This window comes from Euleptes europaea, chromosome 5 (assembly GCF_029931775.1).
Source record: "Euleptes europaea isolate rEulEur1 chromosome 5, rEulEur1.hap1, whole genome shotgun sequence".
Lineage (NCBI taxonomy): Eukaryota > Metazoa > Chordata > Lepidosauria > Squamata > Sphaerodactylidae > Euleptes > Euleptes europaea.
This window is the reverse complement of record NC_079316.1, coordinates 32,878,028-32,901,277: the sequence shown is the minus strand read 5'-3', so window position 1 is coordinate 32,901,277 and position 23,250 is coordinate 32,878,028. Positions and strand designations below refer to the sequence as shown.

The 23,250-nt window shown below is 41.5% G+C and overlaps 1 protein-coding gene across 1 annotated transcript; it reads right to left on the bottom strand.

Moving 5' to 3' along the window:
* Positions 1 to 15,536: 15,536 nt before the first annotated feature.
* On the bottom strand, positions 15,537 to 16,600 carry LOC130477600 (60S acidic ribosomal protein P0-like). Its single transcript, XM_056849615.1, has one exon. It carries the CDS (start codon positions 16,510 to 16,512, stop codon positions 15,565 to 15,567), a length of 948 nt encoding a protein of 315 aa, XP_056705593.1. The 5' UTR covers positions 16,513 to 16,600; the 3' UTR covers positions 15,537 to 15,564.
* Positions 16,601 to 23,250: the final 6,650 nt, after the last annotated feature.

Below are 23,250 nucleotides of genomic sequence, written 5' to 3'. Positions count from 1 at the left end.
AATGAAGTGGGGCTGGGAGCTGTGGGGGGAGGGGCGGAGCACGCGGGGCTCTCCCCTTCATTATTCACTTTTCACTTATTCTTAAAAAAAGGCAGAATCTAGGTTTACAAATATACTACCATTTACTAAAGAGGAGATTTTTACTGCGCAGTAAAATTAACCTTATATTTATAACTTATCCTATGTGTACACTGAAATAGTGTTCTTGCCTTTTCCCAGGTACCGTGGGAAGGGGCATTGACACACACACATACTAGTTTCACTTGCAAACATACATGCACTTGGGGGAGCGCACTCCCTTGCATATTTCCATTTGGTGCCCCATGCCAATTTTGCGCAAACAGCATTGTACTTTTGGGGAACCAAGGCAGATGTTTCTGTGAGATTGGCCAGATCTTCACAAAAGCATGTACCCTAAATATTGATTTATCATATTTACCACATACACAACTCTATTTCCTGTAGGAGAAAAACACGTTACATAATTATTCCTTTCCTGTGCCAGATAGACTTCTCTGACCCAGGGAGGTTTCATTACAACTGCGCATCATGACATACAAGAAAACTGCAAATCTTCAAATAGAAAAATCATTAAACTAAAGGTGATCACCATGGGTTACCTGATTATAAGAAATATAGCTGCAGATTGCTAGCAATAACACAAACTAGATCAATTAGGTCAAAATAACACAGTCACACTTTCAAGAAAGGTACACACTTAAGAAAGAAACACAAACTTAGAGAAACCAAGAAGCTGTTCCACTAGGGTGCTTGTTTAGAACAGCTCTATAAATTTGTTTGCTGCAAAACAAAGTTGAAAACATTTGAACTATCAACAATAACTTAGAATGAATTTAAAACGTTAGACTCAAAGTAAAAGGATTAAAGCAAAATACAACACATGAGGTATTAGCTTCTTTCAGAACACCTATAAAATAAAAATCATGGCACACGAAATATATTCCTAATGAGGTTGCATCTCTGTGCCTACACAGAGTTCCTTTTAGAAGACAGGCAGAGGAGTCTGTGTATATCCAAGTGAATTCTGTAAAGCAAGGGTTAAATAAAACACAAATTCAAGACTTTGCCATGTTTGTGGTGGCTTCTTCCACCAGGGCTGTGGTCCTTTCCATGTATTGAGTGTGTCCAGTAGGAAAAAAGGTGTGTTCTGGACCCGTGCTTTCCAGCCTTTCTCTTGCATTAAGGGCGAATAGCTCTCCCAAATATGCTGCTTCAGTCCTGGGAGGCTCTGAGGCATAGTTTTTGCGTTGGTCCTTGAAGGTTCCACTTTGCATCCTCTCCCATTTAGGCTTGTAAGGTTGGGAAGAGGAGGAGGCTGACTTGAGTCAGAATTCTGGTCTGACTGAATGGCTGGTTTGGGCTGGGTTTTCTTTAATGCATTTGGAAACAGAGAGCCTGCCTAAGATGTGCCAGGCTGTCCTATTTCTTGCACGACTACCCCTGCCACTGGAAATCCTGCTTTTGCTTTGCCACCTTGTAACATTTTTGATTCCATTTCCAAGTAGGATTTCTCTAGAGTTTTTAATTTGGCTTCTGTGGTTCTATGACACTCCAGCACACTTTGCAGTTGTGATTTTAAGTTGTCAGTTTCCATTCTGTTCCTTTCTAGTTGGAGGTTCATTTTGCCAAAGTCAGTCTGGAGTTTCTTGGTTTTAAGAGCAGTTTCTGATTCCTGATTTTTCTTGGGGAGACTCTCAGTCTCCAAATCTCGTTCCTTGTTAAGTTTTGTTAATTCCTGGATTTTATTCTCCCTATGGGCTAGTTCCAATTTCAGAGCCTTGTTCACTTCCATTAAGGTTTTTAGCTGGTTCTGGGTTTGAATTAGTCTTTTGATTCTGTCCATTCCCTTAAGGGGAAGACCTTTAGTGGTAGGGTCAGTAGTTGGAGCGGGGCTGTTGTCGCGGTTCGGGCCGTTAAGTGCCTACACTCTTAGAATGTACCATTTACTGAGAAATGGAGTTATCTTATTCAGCAAGACACCACTAGACCGGAATCAACGGTTCCTAGAAACTTGTTATTGCTTCTAGGACATCTCTTGAATACGCCAGTAAATTTATAATAATGGACAAGAGTAGAAGTATATATAAAAAACACATTTATTTACATTATACAATATATGCTTTTCGGTTGCAAAAGCCTTAAAATATCATATAAGGATAGACATCATTAGTCTTAAACATGTTTATGTAGCAAGTAATCATTCACATTCTCTATGCCTCCATAAAGGAGTATCTTAGTCAGAATATACTCATAAAGTATCCTTAGTGCAATGCACCTTCATTCAGAATATAAGGTTACAGAAATCCTGTCAAAATATGGTTAATTCTTTAGAGAAAGATTTGGTTAGAAACATCCTAACTTAAATCATTCAAAACATCATAACATTTCTGTACAGAAGACACACTATACCTTGCTGTGTCATCTGTGTATGTGCATTGTGCATATCTCACAGAGTACAGAGAATCTCCTTTCCCTTCTCTGGTCTCTTGCTCTGAGGAGGTTCAGAAGTCCCTCTGTTAAGTAGAGGACGTTCTGACACAATCTCAGAGGTCTAGCTATTATCCCTGTGTTCAGGATGCTTCTTAGCATTGGTAAGCCAAATAGGCTTAGTTTGTAAGAATCCATAAATCTGATGGACTCTCAGTGTTCCAATACATGGAAAGATCTCTGCACTTAGATTCCCATTCAAAGAATAGGAATTCTAAGGGTCTCTATCCTCTTCTAGGAATAGAGCAGTCTCACAAGAAGACTGTAAGTAAGATATGTTGAAATATCCAGATCTTGATATTTCAAGATATCTGAGAACTTCGGTCCACGCAAGGATCAGAGTTTCAATGTTTTACATCTCAAGCCTTTTGAGATGGAGGTACTACGCCAGACAGCTGCAGTCTGCCAGCCATAGGACTCTAAAATGCAAGCTGGACTGTGGCTGGTATTTATACTATTTCTAGACCCATTAAGAGTGAAGATTATTCCTTTCCCCTCAGGAACTTTTCTTCCTTAGCCCTTGAAAGGATAATTTTATTCCCTTTCGTATCCAAAACCAGGAGCTTTGGTGGTTTCTTTTCCTGTCTTCTGATATCTTATTGCCCAAATATGGACATCCTTTCCTTTCAGTCCTCTGTGCCTAAAGTATAAATCCTTATTTCTGAGTTACATGATCAAGTTACATATTTAATTTCTATACCATCCTCTTCGTTAGGACTATACGCATTAAATGAGACTACTTAGAAACCTGTAGCACAACGTTTAACTATATAACTCATGAAACATAATTTTAGCTGACATTGTCACTTTACAAACTGTTTTGTTTACATAAGTTTAGCAGGTTTATATTCTGCCGCTTTCTCTGCTGCATTCTCTGCTGCAAGATTATAGTAGAGCAAGGAAGCATATTATCCTTATGTTGAGAGAATTATTTTTAAGCACACTTCCAACTATTAATGCACTCTTAGTAGATTAAGATTCTGACATCTGGCAGCTAAGGCTTTTACGCTGCCCCTTCAAGGGCAAGCCAGAGTAACTTTAGTAGTTAGCTTTGATTAGAGCTAACCTTGAACTAGCCTGTCAGCATGACACAGAGTTGCCTGTCAGCATGACACAGACTTTCATTATACATTACACAAACCTCTGTATGTGTATGTGTGTTTAAGTTTTATATGGAATTAATTCTGCACATGTTCATAAGATACCATGATCATGTCAGAGACTGCTACACCCTCTCCTATGAACATTTGCAGCATTTATTCCCGCAAAATATTCAACATGTCACAGAAATACAAAAACACAACTTAGATACATTCATTAAGTTGTAGAGTCTTTCAATTTTCTTGGATCTGTCATTCCAATTTTTTGAATCCTCCATTTCTTATCTGTTCTCACTCCGAGGCTTAAGGGAGAGAGAGACCCTTAGTTAAAGGGTCCAAGACAGTAAAAGAACTTAATTTTGTATAAAGCTTCTCTGCATATTCTAGAGAAGTACTGAAACCAAGTATTGAATACAGCAGTATTCTACCTCATTTTATACATTTAAGAATATGAGATGGGAATCCATGAGCATAACATGCCTCATGAATCCCCCCCATGCTCATGGAATACCATAGAATCAATCACCAAAATTAAGTAGTAGTGAGAAACAGTATCACTATTACATATCAATACAAATCAAACTGTAATACAGCAGAGCCATTACATGTAGGCTATTACAAAATATTACAAAATAACAATGAAGTACAATGAAGGAGATGCCGTTACATAAGTCTTCATGCCATAATATAATGTCTTCTTGAATCAGTTGTCTTCAAACATTTGCATCTGCAAATCCATAGTTCTTCCTACCTCAGTGGAGGAAAGTATTTAAAAACAATCTGTTAATCATAATTCCAAAGCATTTAACAGTAGCTTTACTTTTCAAACCAGTGTTAAAGCTTAACTAAACTCATAATTGCAACTGCAATCATACAGTCCTTTAGTGTTACTTCTCTGAAAACACCAAGACCAGGGTCATATAGCCCATATAATTTACAAGAACTTTGACCATGAAAATCCTTGACAATATATAGTTCAAGCAGTCTATGCTTGATACATACAAATTGTGGCATATATGCATTCCTTTTAGCAATGGTTATAATTGCATTGGAAACCTCAGTTTCATAAAAGCTTATTCAGTGAACGAGAGAGAGTAGAGAGTTACACATATCTTATCTGGAGCTGTTGGCTCTGAGCCCAGACACAGCTCTCCTCATTTTTTCTAAAGTCAAGCCTCGGCACAGGAAAAAAGTGGTCGTTTTAAAATGTACTGTAAATGATAGAACGCTCGTTCATTCTCAAAAAAGGTTAATCTCATGTAGATCGAGATGAGCCCTCAAGTTATGTATGATTTCGTAGGGTTGCTTTAAACCCATTCCAGAATTGGTCTTTTTGGCTTTTGGGTTAAAAGCATGGCCAAACGTTTGTCTCAAACAAATTGGAGTTGCAAGGTTAACATTGCAACATCTACAAAAATATGTCAAAGACCATGTTTTGGGTTCTTCAGATTGACATCCAAAGTGCCAGAAACTATGTTTTCTGGTCATCTCATTGTGAGAACCCACAATTAAATTGGAGCAGAATGTTGGACTGCTATGTGGGCCCATATCTTTCAACATGAGTATTAATGCAGAATTAGCTAATTCTAAGAGATCATTAAAATCATTTAACACAAACTCTTACATGTCACTGTCACTGTGTGTCAGTTGTGTCATTATGTAATCTTGCATTCTATGACACAAGTAAACATGACATCTTTTATAGTTATAGTTCAATTCTGTATAATACTAATACATTCTGAATTGTAACAAACATGAATAGTATATTTATAATATACTCACACACCCATAAATCTTAAGACCTGCTCACTGCGGAGACCAGAAACTTGTGTCTCCCTTAGTGGGCAGCACTCATTATGGGTGAACAATTTATGTTTGTAAAATGTAAATGTGAGAAGCGTTCACATTCATAATATACAAGTATAGGCAATACCTCACATTACATTGTATAGGTATACATTCAATTAGGCATATAAACAATTATGCCATACATTCCCTGTGGGAAACATATCATTTTTACCTCCAATTACCTGGTGCCACGAAATACTCTAGGAAATATTCTTGTTTACACCCTTGGCGTAATCTTTTTGTATTCAGCTTTCAAAACTCTAGACCATATTATTTCCATCTCTGGATACATATCTTCTTTGAAGCACTTTACTTGCTTGTAGTCATATTTTGCTGAACTGTGAGCTTTTCTCAGCCATGTTAGCCAGCATATGAACATTAGTATATAGAAATCTATACAGTCTTGTTTGACTATTTCTTCTTATCACCAGAGCTTCTTTGGAGTATAAACCTACAACTTTGTTGTGGTTTTCTATGATCTTCCACTTCAAGTTTATCTTCAGGAAGAATAAGATTACAGTTTCTTTCTTTCTGTATCAGTATGTAAAAAATATTATTTCTCATTCTGGTCATCATAATACAATTCTTCTTGTTGTGCTGTTTAGTCTTGGATAATCATCCGCAATGAACTCTTTTGTGGGCCATTCACGAAGTTTTTTTTTCCCAAGAGGAATAACACAAAAAAGAGTCTCAATGTCCCGTTTACGTAGCTACATATCTTGGACTTCCTAAACTGAAGTCCCTCTCCTTAGGACAGAATGAGGTTAAAGCTTCCAGCTTCTCTTGTATATGGAGCTTCCATAATACAGACTCACTGATCTTTAATTCTTTTTCCAATGGCATTGGAATATACTGTAATATACTGAAGCATAATTATTTCTTGCTTCTTTATCATAAAGCATTTATGCTAGTCTTGCATTTTCTTCTTGGATGCAAAGTATATAAAAAAGTTCACTGTACCTTTATCAAGGCTGTCTTCAATCCTTTGTTGAATGACAAATATGGTTAATATGGTTGTTTCTTCCATATTTCTTCTGACATGAATATTGATTCATCACATTTATGGTATCATCAGTTCCTCCAGCCCATATAAGTTTGCATTTTAGACAGTCTCTGAGGAGTTTGCCTCAAACTCATAAAGGTCTATCATGAGAGTCCTTATTTCAAAAGGTCCTCTATGCAGGGGTTTTGACTTGCTGCAATCCGATGTATATTGTACTGGGTGGTATCCCAAAACATCAATTGCTCACAAGCTGAGAAGTATTCTTGCTTCTGAGTATATAAATGGGTTGGATGGATAAACAGTTGTTTTCACGCATAACATATATCACATCATTTTTCAGACATCAATACCTGCTTCTGATGGTTAGTATGGATAACCAGTGTCAAGTCACCAAGCAGGGGTAGGTTCCAGATCAGAGTTAGTCACTTATTCTGGGGGGTGACTTTTCCTGCCAACTCAATCAGAGACTCATCAGGTTAGTCTCTGTATATTCTCTTTTTCAGCTGCACATCTCATGTAGCAGATGGATTCCAGTGCAGTTCAGATACAGTAGGCCTTAGACATCTGTCCGTTGTTTATAGCTGTGGAATAAATACAGTTTTACTTACTTCTTTAACAATGATCCCTTTGGGCTGTGTTCCATCATATTATGTTCCACTATGTGGTTTTCACAACTCTTCAAAATATTCTCTTCAGATCATTGTTCAATTATTTTCTTCAAACATATATGGTCCTTTATTCTCAGATGACCTCAGTCTGGTGATGGCATTTCACCAAGTTCTTCTTTCACATCTGCTGGAAAGTAAGATCTAGAACACTTGTACTTTCTGAAAAGTATAACATATACTTATATAAAATATCTTCATGTTTCTGAACATTATCATTGGTCTGAGTAACATCAGCTGAACCTTATCCAAATTCCTAGACACCAAGATTCCTTTTACTCTATTTGGAGATAAAAACGAAATATTTTTACAATGAATCATTGTATATTTTCTTCCAATCATATTTTTAATGCATGATATTTACTTAGTAATTACACATTGGGGAACAAATAGGAGTTCAATCATACTACATGTCATTCTGTCCTTTTTTCGCTCCACTTACCCATTACTTAGGGTGTGACAAACGCTCCTGTATTGATGATCATAATTGCCCAGGTTTCAGTTTGTCTATCCAGCAGACAACTATTTGTCCTTAGTACAATAATCTCATAATAGCATAATGAGGAACAGAAAAGTGAGTAGCAGACATCCCTTCAACCACCTGAACACTCGTGGGTTAAGAACCAAGTAAAGAAACATACATTCCATTTCATTAATATTCATTTGTATTCATCATGTTTTACATTCTCTTATATAAAGACATGTTTCAGAAATTCCAGATATTTTCTAATCTGGCATATAGCATTGTATGTGTACCTTAGTACTTCAATTCAACATATCAATACATTTAAAACCTTAAGTACTTTAGTACAATCATCAATACATCTTAATGTATCTTTATATATCTGACTGCATATCATACAGTTATCACATAGAGTTGCTTACTTGCTCAGCCACCTGTAGGCTGTTATTGAAAAGGCTAGTACAGTATAGTAGCCTTCATTTCTCTATAAGTACTTAGAGAAATGCCCATTGGTTTAGTTGTGCCCTGGCTCAATGTACAGTATACAAAGGGCAGTAGATTGCAAAGTAATGTTACCTTTACCTTCACCTTATGAAGTCAGTCAATTCCTGACTGTGGTATTGTCATTGTAGTCACTTCTACAAGCTTTGCAAATATATAGAGCCAAAATCTCCTAAGCCATGCTTTAGGATCCTGCAGGAATAAATACCAATGGTTTAAATTGTGTGTTTGCAAAACACTCTGAATTCGAACCCACGTCTGGATTCAAACCCTTCGCTCTGTCCTGCCGCGGTCGCCAACTGTCGCGGTTCGGGCCGTTAAGTGCCTACACTCTTAGAATGTACCATTTACTGAGAAATGGAGTTATCTTATTCAGCAAGACACCACTAGACCGGAATCAACGGTTCCTAGAAACTTGTTATTGCTTCTAGGACATCTCTTGAATACGCCAGTAAATTTATAATAATGGACAAGAGTAGAAGTATATATAAAAAACACATTTATTTACATTATACAATATATGCTTTTCGGTTGCAAAAGTCTTAAAATATCATATAAGGATAGACATCATTAGTCTTAAACATGTTTATGTAGCAAGTAATCATTCACATTCTCTATGCCTCCATAAAGGAGTATCTTAGTCAGAATATACTCATAAAGTATCCTTAGTGCAATGCACCTTCATTCAGAATATAAGGTTACAGAAATCCTGTCAAAATATGGTTAATTCTTTAGAGAAAGATTTGGTTAGAAACATCCTAACTTAAATCATTCAAAACATCATAACATTTCTGTACAGAAGACACACTATACCTTGCTGTGTCATCTGTGTATGTGCATTGTGCATATCTCACAGAGTACAGAGAATCTCCTTTCCCTTCTCTGGTCTCTTGCTCTGAGGAGGTTCAGAAGTCCCTCTGTTAAGTAGAGGACGTTCTGACACAATCTCAGAGGTCTAGCTATTATCCCTGTGTTCAGGATGCTTCTTAGCATTGGTAAGCCAAATAGGCTTAGTTTGTAAGAATCCATAAATCTGATGGACTCTCAGTGTTCCAATACATGGAAAGATCTCTGCACTTAGATTCCCATTCAAAGAATAGGAATTCTAAGGGTCTCTATCCTCTTCTAGGAATAGAGCAGTCTCACAAGAAGACTGTAAGTAAGATATGTTGAAATATCCAGATCTTGATATTTCAAGATATCTGAGAACTTCGGTCCACGCAAGGATCAGAGTTTCAATGTTTTACATCTCAAGCCTTTTGAGATGGAGGTACTACGCCAGACAGCTGCAGTCTGCCAGCCATAGGACTCTAAAATGCAAGCTGGACTGTGGCTGGTATTTATACTATTTCTAGACCCATTAAGAGTGAAGATTATTCCTTTCCCCTCAGGAACTTTTCTTCCTTAGCCCTTGAAAGGATAATTTTATTCCCTTTCGTATCCAAAACCAGGAGCTTTGGTGGTTTCTTTTCCTGTCTTCTGATATCTTATTGCCCAAATATGGACATCCTTTCCTTTCAGTCCTCTGTGCCTAAAGTATAAATCCTTATTTCTGAGTTACATGATCAAGTTACATATTTAATTTCTATACCATCCTCTTCGTTAGGACTATACGCATTAAATGAGACTACTTAGAAACCTGTAGCACAACGTTTAACTATATAACTCATGAAACATAATTTTAGCTGACATTGTCACTTTACAAACTGTTTTGTTTACATAAGTTTAGCAGGTTTATATTCTGCCGCTTTCTCTGCTGCATTCTCTGCTGCAAGATTATAGTAGAGCAAGGAAGCATATTATCCTTATGTTGAGAGAATTATTTTTAAGCACACTTCCAACTATTAATGCACTCTTAGTAGATTAAGATTCTGACATCTGGCAGCTAAGGCTTTTACGCTGCCCCTTCAAGGGCAAGCCAGAGTAACTTTAGTAGTTAGCTTTGATTAGAGCTAACCTTGAACTAGCCTGTCAGCATGACACAGAGTTGCCTGTCAGCATGACACAGACTTTCATTATACATTACACAAACCTCTGTATGTGTATGTGTGTTTAAGTTTTATATGGAATTAATTCTGCACATGTTCATAAGATACCATGATCATGTCAGAGACTGCTACACTGTCTAGATCAGCAAGAGCGCGGAGTAAGACTGCTGTGGGCTGCATGCAAAAGCTCTCCATGTTTGCCCCTCTGCTTCGCAAGCGACCCCATGCCATTGATCGAAGGGGATCCTGACCTGCAGCGGAGGAGGGCTTATACACAGAAGACCTGCGTTGCTGTGGGAATTCTGCTTTGTGCCCTGTCTCTGCAGGCAAGGAGGGAGCGTTTGGAAAGGAGTTGGCTGGGCGAGAGTCGCCTGTGGGGTAGGGTTTCCGAGAATGGAAGGAAGAAGGCTGCGAGTGTTTAAAACGTGAGCCTCTTTCTCTCCAGCCTCGGCTTGCCCCTTTTCCCTGAATTTGGTTCCAACCTCTCTTTTGTGAATGCTGTGGAGTCTGATCTGGGCTGGCTTGAGAGTGGGGGCTGATATTGGAATATGTGGTGGCCTGGATAAGTTCTGGAGGGTGCTCCCCTTCCTCAGTGGTTTCGGCTTGTATTATTCTTTGAAGCTCAGCCGCATCTCTAATTTTCTGTTTTACTCCTTCCCAGGTCATGTCCCCCACATATATCAGGTTGGCCATAAATCTGGTGTCGCGGTTCAACCTCTTCACTAACGGCTCTGTGAATTTTTTATCATTGTAGTCTGGCTCTCCATGTGGATCGTTATTGACTATCTTAGCTAAGCGTGCCAGCAGCTGTTTGCGCATTACATATGCCTCAGGGTCCTCTTCTGGAGCTTGGTGCTCTTTGCAAAAGAGGATTAGGGGCGTTTCTCCGGGTTTAATGAATTCCAGCACCTCCCTCATCCAGTCCAGCACCGGTTTGTTGCGCAACTTACGGCTGGCAATGAATGAGAAGAGCCGTGCCTGCTCATTGAGAGAGGTACATTGCAGAGCTAATGCAGTTAAGTCAGCCTCGTCAGCTGTGGGGTAGGAGGCGGAAACCGTTGCGAGCCATGAGACTGCTGTGTCTTGGTTAAAGGGGCCCACGTAGGAGGCTATGGTTTTTAATTCCTCCACTGTCCATCGCTTAGTTTCCTTAATCTCCTTATTAACCAGATCCTCCTGTCTAACAGTGGTTTGCACTTTCCGGGTAGAAACCGGATTGATGGGGAGTGGATCTACAACAGGGACAACGTTGGGGGAGTGCTGGGGGGCATAAAAAGTCTCGCTCTCTCCAAAAATGGAATGTATGGGGAGAGACTCCATTTGCTGGGGCTGCAGAGTGCTGATCAGCGCCTGTTTGAGACCTAATTTATCTCTGAGGGAGTTGATTTCCCTTTGGCATGCTTCATGGGAAGCAGCCTCATATTTTTGCTGCGTTTGATTTGCTAGAAAGCTGGCAGCTTGGGTAGCTTCATCCGTTTGGGCTTTTGCCGCTTCTAGTTGCTGGGTAAGGTGATGGACTTGCAGAGCAAGCTCATCTTTTTCTTTCCCAGTTTTAAGGAGGACTTTGGTTAGGCTTTGTTTCTCGAGTGCCATTTGCTGGCTTTCCGTATTGAGCAGGAGCTCCATACGCTGGTTCTCAGCAGTTAGCTGCTGGACCTGGGCTGAGAGTTGCTCAGCTTCATCAAAAGCTCTGTGTGATTCCTTGAGCATGGTCATGCAATCCTGGAATGCCGTGAAGACACCCCAGGCAATGAATCTGCCCTTTTTTGAGGAAGACGGTTTTTCCTTATTACAGAAAACTGTTAAGGTTTCCTTCAAGGTGGCCATAGGATCGGGGCCCTGGAAGGCTCCTGCTTTCCATGGGCATTCGCCCTTCTTGGAGAGCCATTTCTCTAGTTCATCAGGTTCCGGGGCATGTTTAAACAGGGGGCTCATTTTTAGTGCAAACCGGTTTCAAGCTCTCAAAAAAAAAAAATGTCTCCGCAGAGGGGACAGGCACTTGCACCTTCCCTGGCAAGATTGCTAACTTGTGCTGTTGTCTTAGTGGACACACAGGAAAGTTCACCTTCCTGGTCTCCAATAGACTTATTCTCTCTCTGGGGAGCCTTACCAGAACTGCCAAAATAGTTTTACCTGTGTTCTGTTTTAGTCTGCAAAACCTTGGCAGAAGTGGGGAATTTTTTTTTTCTCCCACTTTTGAAAAGACTGGCTACTCTGGCACTGAAGTATCTGCAGGACTTGGGGCTATTTACTTTGCCCAGTCCTGAAAAGACTATACTCACTCTCTGGAAAGTCTTGCCACCCACCAGGGTAAGGCTCTTTTAATCTGTGGGGGGGGGGCATAAGCTATCCCTTTGCTTAGCCCTTGCTGCAAAGTCTCTGCTAGGGGGTTCTGAGTTATATCCTTGGCTCAGCCCTAGAGACTATTTCCTTGGCACCTGGCCAGCACAAAACAGAACAACTACTCAGGCTCTCTGGCAGTTTAAAAGGGGTAGCCTTGCCTATCTCCTTCAGCTAAGGGTCCCTGACAATTCAAACTGCTCTCCTGGCTCTCCTGGCCGGTTTGAAATGGACTCCTGCTTTATTTACTAAGCAGGCTTCCACTGGGCAGATTCTGCAGTGTTTAGAATCTGGGCTCTCCTGGCCGCTTAAAAGAAACTGGGGGCAGGTATTTTAACCCTAGCAAAATGGGGGGGGGTTTCCTATCGAGCTATCTTCCAGGAAGGGGATATTATATTTGCCTACATGTAGGTGCAGGATGTCTACGTGCAAAACCTACTCTGCAGTAACCCATCCCAGATAGCCATTCAAAATGGGGAATCTCAAGAAAGAGATGCGGTTCCCAGGGCGACACTCACCCGTCTCCCTTGCATTGCCGGGAAGGTGGCCCGGCGGGCGGCTGAGACAAGTGGTGGGCAGAGATGAAGGGGGGGAAAGCCAACCCACAAAATAGTGCTCTCTAGAGCCACACACACATACACACACACGCTTCCTTGCCAAATTTACAAGGTCATGGACTTTCTCCTACGTCTGTGTGCCTGAAATGCTCACAGGGTTGCCCCGCTATCTCCACCAATAATCTGTTAGCCAAAATGCCCGGTTATAAATTGTTATATGGGGGAATTAGCGAATCAATAACCGGCAATGGGCATAACTTGAGCTGGGATGCAACCTTTATCTACCAGAGTCCATACCATGACCAGTAAAGAGGCAGAAGCAAGGGAATTGGGTTAAAAGTAATTTACTCAGATTATATGTTCACACGCACATACAAAACTACACATACACATCACACAACATACAGAGTCTAGGAATCAAATAGAGGAATAAAGAGACTTTTGCCATGTGGCAGGCAGAGGAGAAAATATACTGCACCTCTCTTTTAGAGTAGTTGTCCGTCCTGAATTCCATGCAGCTTTGGGGGATAAAAAGGGGACGGGGGGGGGGCTAGGTGTCCAAGCATGAACACCCACTCTGGCAGAGTGCCAGGCAGTATGGAGGGGAAGGCCCAAGGGGGAGAGAGAGCAAATGGGCTCAGAGCACCCTAATTATACTGTTTTTCTGGGGGCGGGGAGAAGGGCTTACCCCTCCTAGGTTCCCAGGTGACAAAAGGTGACAAAAGGCTTAAGCTGTGGCTGCCAGGGCAGGGCAATGAGAATTTGGAAATCTATTCTAATGCCAATGGCTTTTGCAATCCCAGGAGAAGTCAGGAGTCTCACTGATTGGCTTAATGGCTTGAAACAAAAGGTGCGATCGCTGCTAATGTCTGGAGATCGTTGCTGAAGAGCGAGTCATTGTTATCTTAATGTCTGCTGAATGGCTTTGCTGAACTAGTCCGATGTTGAGGGGGGGGTGCTGGTGCAGGCTACATGCCTGGACATATTCCCTACAATATGGCTTTCACTAGAGCAGGATACACAGGAACATGGTTGCCCTCTGGTTTGCTGGAGGGACTGCTTTGGCTGCTGCTCTTTGACTGCTGGTTTCGAGGGATGAAGAGGAGTCCTTTCCATGGTGGCACAGGCTTGCCACTTGGTCTGGAGAGGCTGCTGCACACATCTGCCGGGGTTGCCATGACCAGTCCAGGAGATTGGCAACCCGTTAGGCTACACAGCAGTGGTGGTGGTGGTGGGGCAGAAAGCAGTTAAGAAGGGGAGAGGGATCTCCTGTGAGAATCTCAGGTCCCTATTTGTAAGTATTCCTGAATGGCAAAATGATTTGGGCCTATGCAGATTCTCAGGACCATAAGCAGATAGCTGAGCTGCAAGGATGTCAAAGCTGCCTTCTCTGAGATTATAATGCTGTTGATATCCTACAGTGGTGCAGCTCCAGTCAACTTTAAACTACATTCTAAAACCTCTGTTCTTCCGTCTCTGGAGATGTCCAATTATTTTGCTGCCTTCCTCAAGCCTATTGTTCCACAATCCAGTCTAGTTTCATCCACAGGCCTAAAGCAGGTATTACCGAGCTTAGCTCTTAGTCTGCCAACTCTCATGTCCTAAGTCTTTTTCATCTCTCTCTGAACCCAACTGGCCTATCATAGTCCTTACTTCTCTCCATGCCTATGGGGTTTGCTATCAAGTAGATCCAGGGCAAGATACTTGCTAAAGAAGTTAACACATTTAATTTTTTCAGATCATAAAGGGTGCTGATGGATGATATGGTATTAATGATTTAAATCAGGGGTCCTCAACCTTTTTGATCCTGTGGGTACCTTCAGAATTCTAACACAACATGGTTGGAGCAGCCACAAAATGGCTGCCACAGGAGGCGAAGCCAGATACAAAATAGCTGCCTTGGGGGGGGGGGGTAGAGGATGAGGTAATCTTTTGGGAGGCATCTAATTTTGAGATACCAGTTGGCTTAATGTAAACAGTGCAAGGACTTGGGCAGTAACCAGTCCAAAGTGTAAAACAGGGGTGGGGAACATCAGGCCCGGGGGCCATTTAAGGCCCACGAAATCATTTGGCCTGGCCCTTCGTGGGTCCTGGCAGATCTTTAGCTCAGAAGGAGCTAAGACTCCACCCCCTCCCGCGGACAGGAGGAGCCTCTATTCAAGGCAGATGTGAGTTTGTTTTGCTGAGAAAAAGAACCTTTTTCCCCCCTTGCAGAAGAGTCTTCAGTGATGGAGCTGCTAGGACTGCCCAAGAAACTGTGCTAACCCTTTCCCACCTGGGCCATGGAGAAACGTATTGGTCAGCTAATATTTAAGATAATTTTGTATGGCCTGCAAATGATGTTATAAATATCCAAATGGCCCTTGGCAGAAAAAAGGTTCCCCACCCCTGGTGTAGAAAGTCAGCAGTTATTTGTAGATGTGGACAACGGGTTTCTCTTAATATCCCAATTTGCCGAGCAATTACAAGTCAGCAGATTAAAGTATAAAAGACTAAAGTGGTGACTCTTTTTTTTTTTTTATGGAGAAGTAATCTTTTTTTATTCTTATTCTTTCACCCTTGCTCTGGCCGGCACATGACAAAACCAGCTCTTAGTCAAAGAGACCAAATCCCATGTCTTCATCAGACTCTTCAGATTCTTCCTTCACTTCCTCCTTGGCAGGGGCTGCTGCAGCAGGAGCAGGGGCCTCAGCCACCACCGGGGTAGCAGCCACAAAAGCTGAGGGATCGGCCAGGAAGGCCTTCACCTTGTCAGCCAGCGGGAAAGAGTAGTCAGTTTCCACAGCCACAGCCAAGACTGGTTTGTACCCATTGATGATGGAGTGGGGCACAGAAGCAACTGTCGGGTAGCCGATTTGCAGGCAAACACTGGCAACATTACGGACACCTTCCAGGAAGCGCTTGTGGAGGGCTTCCTCAGTGATGTCCAGGACTTCAGGGTTGTAAATGCTGCCATTGTCAAACACCTGCTGGATGACGAGCCCAAAGGAGAAGGGTGAGATGTTCAACATGTTCAGCAGTGTGGCTTCACTGGCCCCCACTTTGTCTCCAGTCTTGATCAGCTGCACATCACTCAGGATTTCAATGGTGCCCCTGGAGATCTTGGTGGTGATGCCCAAAGCTTGGAAAAAGGAGGTCTTTTCAGGGCCCAACCCTGTGTTCTGGGCCGGCACGGTAACATCACAAGGAGCTATGGCACCAGCACGAGCAGCAGCAGGCACCTTATTGGCCAGCAACATATCCCTGACTTCTGTCAGATCCTCCTTGGTGAACACAAAGCCCACATTGCCACGGATATGAGGCAGAAGCTTTTCCAGGGCAGGATTGTTTTCCAGATGTCCTCGGATAGCCTTGCGCATCATGGTGTTCTTCCCCATCAGAACAACGGCCTTCCCGCGTAAAGACATACGGATTTGCTGCATTTGTTTGGAGCCAACGTTGTCTGCTCCCACGATGAAACATTTTGGATAATCATCCAAGAGTTGGATGATCTTAAGGAAGTAGTTGGACTTCCACGTGGCTCGGTCTTCCCTGGGCATCGCGGTGACCCAAGGATCGCGCAAGTGGCGGCGGTTTAAAGACTCGGGATGTTACCTCTCTCTCGAGGCCTCCGTGGAACGAAAAAGGAAGTGGTGACTCTTTTAAAGACTCTTTCAACCAATGATGAAACAGAATTATCAAAGGGAAAGTAAATGAAAAGTGTATTCCAGTGGCTGAGTATAAGCATCAGTGACAAAGCCAGAGAAGTGTGCTCAAGACTGGAGAGAATTGGTTGCAAACAATGAGGTAGGTGAAAAAATAGATTAACAAGGCCATCTGAGAAAAGTTTGTTAATAGGTTTTATGGCTAAAAATGCTGCTCGACTAAAAATATGCAATATTTTCATTCCCACTGTAGCCACTTAACTGGTGCAGATAGATTAAAATTCAATTAGGAGAAACTGAGCATGCTCACCCTGTGAATGACTTTCAAGAACAACAGTTCTGATGATGCACAAATGAAGTTCTCCCACTGACAAGAACATCTGTGTGAGATCAGTTCACCTGGAGAAAATGGCTGCTTTGGCAATTGGACTCTATGGCACTGGAATGACAATAAAACAATATATAGAATGTTAATCGGGGGCCTGCAGCTCTGCTGTGGCCTGGTGTGTTGTCTGCCCTCTTTCTTTCCTGCTAGCTCACCTCACTGGCAGCTGTGCCTTTCTCAGTTTTCCCACCACTGCCCCACTTGTTCATGTATTCCCTTACTCTGCCTGCCCACCTTGCTAGCTTACATGCTCACTCACTCACCCATCTCCCTTAGCAACGAAGTCTCGTTCAGTTTCCCCACCACCTTCACCTTCCTCAAAATGCCTTCCAAGACCTTGTGATATAGTTCCATGAGATCTCGGCTTTTTCCCAAATAACTTGAGTTTGGGGCTCTTTTTATAAAGTCCCCTTATCTTTCTTCCCATTTTCCGGCCACCCCGAGTTTGTAGAGACCCTCTTGCTTTGTACATGGCCTAATCTATGGATTTAATGATTTGCATCTAGGGCCGTGTTGAAACTTAAGTATAATGATATAAGAATGTCCACCTTCTGACATCACACTGAGACCACCTGTGTTTAATAAACCAATTTAAACCATTATTTCTGACCCTTGTTTGATGTTCCGTAATTCATCAGGTTGTGGAGTGACCACATTTGGATGGACGATTACGCTAACCAGAGTCAGTTTAACTAAAGCATGATGTACAAACTAAGCCACTCAGTAGTCCTTGCTCTACAAAAGTAAAATTGTCTTCCATGATTATGCTAATGCTCCAATTACTGTTCTATATTTCATCTTGTTATCTTTAGTTCTTATTTTATTCGTAGGGATTATTCTAAATGTACACTGAACCCATTTGCAAATTGTATTTATTTAAGTTGCTCGTAATTGTTGAAAAGGGCTGTAATGCTGTAGCTTTTTACTATAATGTAAATGTCAGGAAAAGCCCAGCTCTCATTAATGCATGAGTAAAAAAGTAGGAACCACACACTTCATTATTTGCTTTTGTGGACATATCTCCAATAATAATGATTTTTTTTCTTGTTATCATGAGCACTGAGTTTTGTCGTAGGATTTTAATAACAGCAAACCAACATGCAAAGAAACCCCTGGTTAATATTAAATATTTACGGTGGGGGGGGGATTGTAATTTCATTATTGTGTTTTTCACAGTAACACTGTGAAAAAAGCTCATACCCTGCCAGAAAATATTTTTGTTAGTCTTTAAGGTGCTACTGGACTCTTGCTCTTTTCTACAGTAACACTGTGCTTAGACTTAATTTTTGTAAGTTATCTCCACTAACAATTTTGAACTATTAATTACTGCTAGGAAAGCCTTTCAGAGGTTTGAGAACTTTATTTAATCATCCTCAGCAAGAACATTGACTCATGTCTGGAAACAAACTTCTGTATGGGTGTGGTCTTGTACATGGTGCTACCCAAGCTGGACCCAGAGAAGGGGAAACTGGCTTTAAAAGGGTACCAGAAAGGAATAACGTAAGACCTTGTAGCCTGTGTATACCAGGGTGGATTTCAGTAGGGTGCCCTAAAATAAAATTATGAAGAGTGTGTGCGAGAGAGATTGTCTACACAGATAAATTTTATTGTATAAAAAATAAATAAAAATGCAAAGAACCTAGGCACCTGAGAATTAATTCCCTAAGCAATCACACATACCAGCAATAGTTATAGATGGTGTGTGTGTGTGTAAAGTGCCATCAAGTTGCAGTCGACTTATGGCGATCCCCTTTTGGGGGGTTTTCATGGCAAGAGACTTAACAGAGGTGGTTTGCCAGTGCCTTCCTCTGCACAGCAACCCTGGAATTCCCATCCAAATACTAACCAGGGCCGATCCTGCTTGGCTTCTGAGATCTGACGAGATCAGGCTAGCCTGGGCCATCCAGGTCAGGGCATATAGATGGTATACGGAGCATATAGATGGTAGAAGGAGGGAAATTGGGAAGTTTTAGGGAAGTGACATACAACCTTAAATCTGGGGCCTGAGATCTGGAAGAGTCCCGGGCTAGATGCAGTCAAGGTCCAAGGAGCAGAGTGGGGAGCCAGCAAAGCAAGGAGAAAAAGCCTGCCAAGAGCAAAGCAAGGGTGGGGGGCACACACACAACAAATGGTTCTAGGTAAGCAGGTAGTGACATACCTGTCCCCCCCCCCCCAACCAAGACCACAACTATCTTGTGCTGTTGCACTAGAGACAGGGAAACATTCCCAACTGTGTGCCTTCCACAGAATTCCTTGCAGCTCGTTTTTTTAATCCTACATTTATCTATGATATAGTCACATATGAACAGTGCTTATAAGCAGTGGAAAATGCAGAGCCAGGGTGGTGTAGTAGTTAGGAGCACTGGACTCTAATCTGGAGAACTGGGTTTGATTCCCCACTCCTCCACATGAGTGGCAGACACTAATCTGATGAACCGGGTTGGTTTCCCCACTCTTACACATGAAGCAAGCTGGATGACCTTGGGTTAGTCACAGTTCTCTCTGAACTCTGTCAGCCTCACCTATTTCACAAGGTGTCTGTTGTGGGGAGAGGAAGGGAAGGAGATTGTAATCGGGTTTGATTCTCCTTAAAAGGTAGAGAAAATCAGCATATAAAAATCCTCCTCCTTGTGCTGTGTGTTATATGTGTGCATAAAGAAGTGAAATGTAGGTGTTAAACAATTAGAACAAGCTTCAGGATTGCATGGTTCCTACTGCTCTTATTTTCCTCATCCTCTCCCAAATATGACCAGTTTCCTACCCAAGCTTGTCGATATGTCTGATGTTTACTGACCATGCTAAAATAAACTCAGAATTATTCCCTTATTCCCTCTTTCAGAGTTTATTATGATTAATAATAAGTCCTAAATCAATTGTTTTTAATGCTGTTTTCCTTTGTGAGCTGCCTTGAGCATGCAGCTTACAGATGCCAAGCCTTCCGCTATAGCAGGAGACCTCCTGGCATCCCAGCTCTTTGCCTGCTGGCAGCTCAGGCACCGGCTGGAGGAAATGGGAGGGGAAATGGAACAGATGCTGGTGTGCTGATATCATTTCTGATGAAAACCGGAAGTGACATAGTAGATACTAGCATTTACAAAAACTCTACAGTAAAACCATAAGTTTTTTGTAAATACAAAAAATGCTACTGGGAACAACATTCGCATGCTGGTGCTGCGCTGGCGCAGAAGGCCCAGCCGCCCAATTTCAACAGCTTCTTTTTCTAAATTATAAAAACTAGCAAAGATATTCATATAGACTAAACAAACATCTGAAAAAAGTCTGAGAGGCTTCTTAGAGAACGCTGAATTAAAAACTGTGATTTTCACAATTTATTTTTTAACAAAGAAATCTGTATCATAAAGTAATCAAACTTGAACATATCTAGATTTCCACATGAGAATTAAATGTTTAATTTTCTTGGAATGAAATCGGTGGCAGTTAAAAGTGCCTGACTTTGGCTAGGTCATTCAGTTGTGTCTGTTCAAAACAAACCAAAGCAGAAATAGACAGGTAGCAAAAATAATTCTAACAAAATAGATGTGGTTCTTCAGCTATATTTGTTCTATAACTTTTATGGAAACTTAGTCATAAAGCAGTTCCATTCACCTATTCCTGCGGAAACTATGAAACCCTTCTACTGGGTAAGGAAGTAGCTTCTTAGCAGTTAGACAGGATTTAGATTTTCTGTTGCTCAAGGGTTCCAAATAGAAATACAATTTGTTTCCTTTGCTGTGGTTTGGTCCCTTTTAGATTTTAAATAAATACAGGTGTTGCCCAATTTCCCCAAAGCAATTTGTTTGAAGTTCAGAACGAAATTCAAGAATACCTTTGCAATGGCTCAGTTTATTTACATATTCATGCTATTCCTAAAGCTCAGGTAAATTTGCACTACCTAAACTCACCTTCTCTATCTGTAAAAATGTGCGTACGTGTGTGTGTATGTTTATGCAGAAAGAGAGCAAACAAAGATAGGCTTAAAATGGAACCAATATGTACCAGACATAAAATATACAACTAAAGTAACCCTATACTTAAACCCCAGATTTCCAAATTTGGATATCTAACATCATCTCCAAAAGAAGACTATACTCAAGCTTTGGTAGACAATATGAGAAAGGGGAAGCCTGAAATATTCTCACATCACTCCATTGAACATGTCCTTAGGCCTTTCTTCACAGTTTCTAGACAGCTGGACATGACTGGAGTGTGCTCCTTCTTAGGGAGGAGTTTTGTTTCGTGAACATACACTTATCCATTGGGGGGGGGGGGCGGCGGCAGCAAAACAGCTTACAATATTGTTCTCCCTCCTCCATTTTATCCTCACAGCAACCACCCTGTGAGGTTAGAGTGAGAGTGTGTGACTGGCCCAAGGTCACCCAGCATGTCAGAATGGGGATTTGAACCCGAGTCTCTTAGATCTTAGTTCAATATTCTAGCCCAGTGGCATTCACTCCACAGCTTAGGGGAAGTCACATTAGTATTTGCCATCAACCAAAAGAACCACACGGTAACTACTGTATGCCCTATATGCATTGACTATTCATCAAACACACAAATACACACACACACAAATACACACACACCTGTTAATATTAAATATATTAGTACTTCCTTTTTGATTACCAGATTATTTCTGAGGTGTAGGGTTTTCCCCATCCTCCGTTGAACCTTAGCCAGCTCTTGTGTCTATGGAGAGAGGGGAAGGGGCTTCTTTCTGGGCCTTCTCATGCTCTCCTCAGCATGAGAAGCGGATGCTCAGACAATGGAGTGAGATTGACAAGGCTCCCAAAGGAAAGCAAGTTGGTCAGGGACAAAGGATCCCACAGTGGCTGGTTTATTCTTTTTCTTGGTGGCTGGTGCGATGGTGGTGGTTTGACTCTTCTCTGCGGCTAGCTGGCTGTCCTCAAGGTAGCTGCCTGGGTGCTGGGATGAAAATGCAGAGGCTGTAAAGCTGGAGGGGTGTTGTTGGAGAGAACAAACCCTTTAACTCCATCCTTGGCACAAGGCCTCTACCTCACAGCTTACTTGTCCTTTAGTCCCTTGAGCAGTGGCTGTTTCAAAGTGGTCACTGCCTGCCAGCCATAAACTCTACAGTGCAATAACTGGGAAACAGTGCCCCTAGAAGAGCCACAGTTGACATGTCAAAGAGCTCCTAAGCCACTGAGTATCACTGCTCTAAGTACTACACCATACTGGTATTCAACTGCTGTGTCTAATTTACATAAGCAGAATCAAATAAAAGTTGAATGGTTAAATCATCTTTATCATGAAGCCATAATCCAAAGCCATATGCATACACACAACTTGTCTTTTTACAAATGGATGGATATCCATGATACTCCTCATGTCTTTTTGCACTCCCTGATGATTATATCACAGGTTGTATGTGCAAATTTCCATGAAAAGAACGAAAAAACCTGAAATTTCGAGGAACACTCAAGGTCAACAGGTAATAGTCATAATATATAGAAAGCAGAACTACAATGCTTCGGGTTTTGCATTTAACTTGAAACAAATGTATGGCACCTACCTGGCATGAATTCAGAGCTTGGGAAGGGACACATCTCCAAGATTTTTCATTGAAGAACTGTTAAGGGCAGGTCTTCAACTGCCGGTCCTAGTGACTGCATGACTAAGAGTCCAGCTTTTGATCATTTCTTTGTCAAGGTCCTTGACATGAAGTTGTCATGCAGATAAGCAGTTGGCTTTTGTGACCAGTCAGGCACTGCTTCTTATGTGATTTGATAGCAAGAAGTTATTTAACCATAAACCCAAGGCCTTTAACCATAAACCCAAACAGATGATTGGGATTGTCAAAGGTCCCCCTGACCATCTGTTTAGTGGGTATTACAAAACAGAAGCATATGTGTAGCCCAACGATGTACATGAATCAGAGCCATTACTTTAAAATATTTTGATTACCTGAATCCATATGAAAGTAAAATACACGAAATTATCTATTGAGTAAAAATGTTAAAATAAAACTTTACTGGGGATACTTTTAGTTTGAGATCTCCAGATATGTAGCAGTTTCAGAGGGTAGACATGCTGGTCTGCAGGTAAAACAGCTAGGTTTGAGTCCAGTAGCACCTCAGAGACCACAAAATTTTGGGGGTATAAGCTTTCGAGAGTCAAAGCTCCCTTGGTCAGGTATTTGAAGAAGTGAGTTTTGACTCTTTTAAGCTTATACGCTAAAAATCTTGTTGGTCTCTAAGGTGCTACTGGACTCAAATCTAGCTGTTCAGACA

Excerpts from the sequence above, each read along its gene's own strand:
- LOC130477600 (XM_056849615.1), bottom strand. The coding sequence starts at position 16,512 with ATGCCCAGGGAAGACCGAGCCACGTGGAAGTCCAACTACTTCCTTAAG.